The 6,598-nt window shown below is 44.4% G+C and overlaps 1 protein-coding gene across 1 annotated transcript in view; it reads right to left on the reverse strand.

Moving 5' to 3' along the window:
* The window catches only part of SMIM8 (small integral membrane protein 8), a 29,679-nt gene extending 23,329 nt beyond the window's left edge, over nt 1–6,350 (reverse strand). Inside the window, exons 1-2 of the mRNA XM_069726393.1 lie at nt 6,268–6,350; nt 2,212–2,409 (exon numbers count right to left, since the gene is read on the reverse strand). Coding sequence (XP_069582494.1) covers nt 2,212–2,349 — 138 coding nt within the window. The 5' untranslated portion in view covers nt 2,350–2,409; nt 6,268–6,350. The remainder of the gene's footprint in view (nt 1–2,211; nt 2,410–6,267) is intronic.
* Between the last annotated feature and the right edge of the window lie 248 nt (nt 6,351–6,598).

Raw genomic sequence — 6,598 nt, forward strand, 5'->3', positions numbered from 1 at the left:
CCCGCACCTATTAACTAGTTAAATGCCGCTGTCAAACGCTGACAGCGGCATTTAACTACCGCATCCGGCCGGGCGGCCGGAAATGACGGCATCGCCGACCCCCGTCACATGATCGGAGGTCGGCGATGCTTGTACCTTGTAACCATAGAGGTCCTTGAGACCTCTATGGTTACTGATCGCCGGTAGCTGTGAGCGCCACCCTGTGGTCGGCGCTCACAGCACACCTGATTTTCTGCTACATAGCAGCGAACAGCAGATCGCTGCTATGTAGCAGAGGCGATCGAGTTGTGCCTGCTTCTAGCCTCCCATGGAGGCTATTGAAGCATGGCAAAAGTTAAAAAAAAAGTTAAAAAAAATGTGAAAAAAATAAAAAAAATATAAAAGTTTAAATCACCCCCCTTTCGCCCCAATCAAAATAAATCAATAAAAAAAATCAAATCTACACATATTTGGTATCGCCGCGTTCAGAATCGCCCGATCTATCAATTAAAAAAAAGCATTAACCTGATCGCTAAACGGCGTAGCGAGAAAAAAATTCGAAACGCCAGAATTACGTTTTTTTGGTCGCCACGACATTGCATTAAAATGCAATAACGGGCGATCAAAAGAACGTATCTGCACCAAAATGCTATAATTAAAAACATCATCTCGACACGCAAAAAATAAGCCCTCAACCAACCCCAGATTATGAAAAATGGAGACGCTACGAGTATCGGAAAATGGCGCAATTTATTTATTTTTTTTAAGGAAAGTTTGGAATTTTTTTTCACCACTTAGGTAAAAAATAACCTAGACAGGTTAGGTGTCGAACTCGTACTGACCTGGAGAATCATAATGTCAAGTCAGTTTTAGCATTGAGTGAACCTAGCAAAAAAGCCAAACAAAAAACAATTGTGGGACTGCACTTTTTTTGCACTTGGAATTTTTTTCCCGTTTTCTAGTACACGACATGGTAAAACCAATGATGTCGTTCAAAAGTACAACTCGTCCCGCAAAAAATAAGACCTCACATGGCCAAATTGACGGAAAAATAAAAAAGTTATGGCTCTGGGAAGGAGGGGAGTGAAAAACGAACACGGAAAAATGAAAAATCCCAAGGTCATGAAGGGGTTAATGTGAATGATGAATCCTGTGTCATCTACTGCGTATAGAGAGCGGATACCTGTATTGTAATGACAATCAGACAGATGAAAATGTAACTGTAAGAAGCAGGAAGTGCTGGTCTAATATTGGGCTTAGTGACCATTTAACAATGGCAAGATTTTAGTTTTTTAATATAGTGACATGTGAAATTAACCCCTTCCCGATATAAAACGTATATACGTCATGTCTCCTTCTTTGATGCAGGCTCCAGTGCTGAGCCCGCACTTTTCTGGCATACAACAGCTGATTTTAACAGCTGTCAAGTACCCACCCACGGCTGTTAACATGTTAAATTCCACTGTCAATCTCTGACAGCGGCATTTAACATGATTGAGCCAGAAGCGCGTCACTAGCTCTGCCCATTGGCTCCCAGGTCACATGACCGCGGGTCACTGATGAGTTGGCATGAAAACTTGGGGTCTGCAGGAGCCCCCTGTGGTTGTCATTGCAGATCTGCTATGAGCACTGCCCAGTAGCCGGTGTTCTGTTACACATAGCAGGGCTTAAGCACAAGCAATCATATGATCACAGCTTCAATTCTCCTAAGGAGACTTGAAGCAAGTTAAATAAAAAAGTTTTTAAAAATGCTAACTTTTTTTTTTAAATTATAATAAGTTCAAATCACCCCACTTTTGCCTAACTCAAAATGAAAAAATATGAAAAAAACACATATTATAGTATCGCTACGTTCAGTAACGCCCGATCTATCAAAATACAAAAATAATTAATCCGATCAGTAAACAGAGTAACAATTAAAAAAAAATTTAAAACACCAGAATCATTGTTTTTGGTTGCTGCAACATTGCAATAAAATCCAATAACGGGCGATCAAGATCAAATCTACCCCAAAATGGTATCAATAAAAACGTCAGCTCGGCACCAAAAAATAAGCCCTCACTCAGCCCGAGATCACAAAAAATGGAGACGCTACGGGTCTCGAAATACGGCGCCGTTCTTTCTTTAAGAAACTTTGGATTTTTTTTTTCACTACTTAAATAATAAAATTGGTAAGAACAGGCATGGATGTGGTATTACTGTACCAGAACCATAATCGAGACTATGCCTTACAGGTTTGATAAACAACTCTGGGTTCACGGCTCGGAACAGACTGGTCGTCTTCACCCCTCTAAATCCAGGTGTCCGATAGTCCTTGTCTTTGGGGACATCATCTTTAATGCCAGAAGGTTCAGAGGATGAGGAGGACATCTTCACGGGTAGAAATGGCAGCAGGTTCTGGGTCCTTCTGGGATATGGTTAACTTTTAGTCTGATTTAAAAACAAAATGAGAAAATTAGGCATTGGGGGGGGGGAATCAATTACCAGAACAAAACACAAAGACACTACATTGATAAACTAAAACAATACCGCCAGAAGACTAATAAACTTTCATAAACTGGTGATTTTGTTCACCACCAAAAACTAAATCTAGGGCTCGTCCAGACAAACACATTGTACTGATGTTTGCTGTCCGGAATCATCGGACACCGCACTGACCTATGTTATTCAACAGGCTGATCAGATCATGCAATATCCTCTTCCATATATTGGATAAGACGGCTAATCAAATCTATGGGGGTGTGAAAATTATATATAAAAAAATATTGGATCCCTAATGTATTCAATTTTGATTGGATCCGCAACCCCTCGCCCCTAGCAGCCATGAACGGAAGTACTGGATTAAGAAGAGTACGCTCCACCTGTGCTCCTGCTCAGATCCATGGGATTTCTGGAGTTTCCTAGCACCTTACACCCTCCATTTTTTAGGAAATGCTATGACGTAAGGCATCTTCACCTACTGCAGTACATTGCATTTGGAAGTTCCACGTAATTGGTTCAAGATGTGGTTTTAAGTTAGTGCCGTAGTTCGGTGGCAAAGTATGGCCCAACGTTAGCCATGAGTGAAAACATTAAAACCACTTAGGAAAAAAAAACTGGGATATCATTTATTATCTGGCGACAACAGCACCTGTCAAGTGGTGGGATATAATAGGGTTAGGGCTCATCCAGACAGGTTTGCAAATCGGCCTGAACACAGACAGCAAATGCCCAGACTGGCTGCGGGTGCCCCCATTCATTTCAATGCGGCTGTCAAGTTCAGGTCGGGAGACTAATCTGTGCGATGCGATACGCCTCTGTACAAAAAGATATCGCCGCTTCTGTAACAGTCAAAATATCAAATTAACACAATCAATAAATGCCAGAACGAGAAAAAACAAAACACCATAACTGTGGTTTACAGTCACCACTGCTCCCTAAAGAAAAATATAAAAAAGCCATCAAAATACAAAACGGTGACACAAAGCATTTTTGTTTTCACTCCATAAATAAAAAAGAAAAAAAAAGTTTGACAAAAGCAGTAATGCTGGAGAAACCAAATAAAAACAAAACCCAATAAACTGTCGGAATTGCATATTTTTCACCGCATTTGAGTTTTTTCCTCATTTTCCAGTACACTGTACAGTAAAACGATTGGTATAATTTAACCTCTTCATGACCTATGACATATAGGTACATCATAGGTCGTGTCCCGGCATTTGGTGCGCCTTTCAGCACTGAGCCCGCATCTTTTCAGGCACATGACAGCTGATTTGATTTTTTTTTTTTTTACAAACTTTGGATTTTTCTTTCACCGCTTAAATAAAAAAGAACCTAGACATGTTTGGTGTCTACGAAATCGTAATGACCTGGAGAATCATAGGGGCTGATCAGTTTTAGCATGTCGTGAACATACTAAAAAAGCAAAAAACATTTAAAAAAAAAAAATTGTGGAAATGCACTTTTTTTTGCAATTTCACCGCACTTTGAAATTTTTTCCCGTTTCCAGTACACTGTATGGTAAAACCAATGGTGTCGTTCAAAAGTACAACTCGTCCCGCAAAAAACAAGACCTCACATGGCCATATTGACAGAGAAAAAGTTATATAGCGTTGGGAAGAAATCATACTAGGTAAGTATAGCCTAACTATATAATTAATAAAAAAGTTTTATTTGACATGCACATGAGGGCACTTTGGTGCACACTTGGCTTGGCTATGACTTGGTGCACCGTCACACCCTTGTATTTGCTTAATAAAGTCAGTACCTCACGTTGACTGACTTGTCTCTAAAACCCAGAGTGAAAACTGTACCTCCAGCCTGCACTGTGACAATGGATGACTGCGGCGGCTCGCTCATAGTGTCAAGTGTGGATGGGCACACAATGGCTGCAGGCCAGACAGCTGTCTAGGGCCCCGCTCCTCCGCACACCACATGGTTGGTACCTGGCCCATAAGAGGGGACAGGCGCCGCCGCCCGCATTCAACTTACCAGCATCAAAGATGCCAATACAGTTGAAGGCAGTGATGGAGGCAGAGAGCATCAGATGGCGCACCCTCTCCCATCTCTGCCTCGGCGTGTGCCAGCAGTGGAGCCGATGAGACACTACAGAAGGCCGGGATCACACTTGTGAGAAACTCGCACGAGTCTTGCACCTCAATATCCGCCACTCGGACCGCTCCGCTGCATAGAAATACATGCAGCCACACACTCCGATCCGAGTGCTGGCGCCAGTGCTGGGTATTGAGATGCGAGTTTCTCGCAAGTGTGACCCCGGCTGAAGCCAGAGCAGCAGGGAAACCAGGAGAGGTAAGTAGTGTTTGTATATGCTGTACTATACTGTGTGTGGGGGGGGCTGCACTATACTGAGTGTGTGTTTGTGTGGGGGCTGAATTATACTGTGTGGGGGAGCTGCATTGTACTCTGTGTGTGGGGGGGGCTGAATTATACTGTGTGGGGGAGCTACATTGTACTCTGTGTGTGGGGGGGCTGAAATATACTGTGTGGGGGAGGCTGAATTATACTGTGGGGAAGCTGTATTGCACTCTGTGTGTGGGGGGCTGAATTATACTGTGTGGGGAAGCTGCATTGTACTCTGTGTATGGGGGGGCTGAATTATACTGTGTGGGGGAGCTGCATTGTACTCTGTGTATGGGGGGGCTGAATTATACTGTGTGGGGGAGGCTGAATTATACTGTGGGGAAGCTGTATTGTACTCTGTGTGTGGGGAAGCTGCATTGTACTCTGTGTGTGTGGGGGGGGCTGAATTATACTGTGTGGGGGAGCTACATTGTACTCTGTGTGGGGGGGCTGAAATATACTGTGTGGGGGAGGCTGAATTATACTGTGGGGAAGCTGTATTGTACTCTGTGTGTGGGGGGCTGAATTATACTGTGTGGGGAAGCTGCATTGTACTCTGTGTATGGGGGGGCTGAATTATACTGTGTGGGGGAGCTGCATTGTACTCTGAGGAGGGATGCATAATGCTCTATGATGGGACTACAGTATTCTTTATCAAGGACCACAGTCAGTGCATTATGCTATATGGGAGCTGCATTATACTGTATCGAGGACTATCTGTTCCCATCATTTTTACTCCGGCCGAGAAACAAGCGTCAAACAACTTCAATATTGTCAATCAGCCCATGTAAATACAACTGAAATGTTTCTGTGATTGTGCAATATGTGAGCATTTGGGGCCCCACTTTGTCTAAAACTGGCTCTGCTGCAGACATGCCCTGACGGCTGGCTGTGGCCGCCACTTGCTACACTTCCGGTTGTGAAACATCACTACACAGACGGCAACCATCGAAGCCTGCAAAGACACTATGAGCATGTGGCCGCGATCATCCGGTGACAGTGCGTAGACAAAAGGCACAGCGTTCACTCTGGGCTTCAGAGACAAGTCACTCACTGACTTTATTATGCAAATAGGAGGATGTGAAGGAGCACCCAGGCACAGGCCACGCCCAGGGTGCACCCAGACACAGGCCACGCCCAGGGTGCACCCAGGCACAGGCCACGCCCAGGGTGCACCCAGGCACAGGCCACGCCCAGGGTGCACCCTCACTGCATATCAAATAAAGTTTAGGGAGTTTGCCATTTTGGGAGTGACAGACTCGCATTAAACCTACGAATCGTCCTGTAGGAAACACAAGCCCTCAGATGTCTAGGTGGCTGTAAATACAAAACAATAAAGAAAAAAACGAAAGCACAGAAACTCAATATTGCCAGAGAGTGAATGGGTTAACGTAGCTTGGTAATGACAACCGCTGAGCTAATCCCTCACAGCAGCCCGTGCACTTGTACCATTACTGCAGAGAAGCCCCGGGCACGTTACATCCACCGTGTAGGGCTCCCGGGAGGTCACACGTCACGTGGTCACGCCGTGCAAACACCGGAAGTGTAGGAACCAGGGCTAACTGTGAAGTGCACAGCGACATCTTGTGGCTGGAGTGTGAACAGCATCTTACTCACTGATCTGGCAGGGAGAGTTCATGAGAAGTCCTGACTCTGGCCACCGGAGGGCGCTCTCCTCATTGAGGTTGGGAACACGATAAAGACTTGTCTGTGTGCTCAATGTTGTGTCATTTTATTATTTGATATCCATGTGTATTAAAGATGACGTCATGTTCACATT

Source organism: Ranitomeya imitator, chromosome 5 (genome assembly GCF_032444005.1).
Source record: "Ranitomeya imitator isolate aRanImi1 chromosome 5, aRanImi1.pri, whole genome shotgun sequence".
Classification (NCBI taxonomy): Eukaryota; Metazoa; Chordata; class Amphibia; order Anura; family Dendrobatidae; genus Ranitomeya; species Ranitomeya imitator.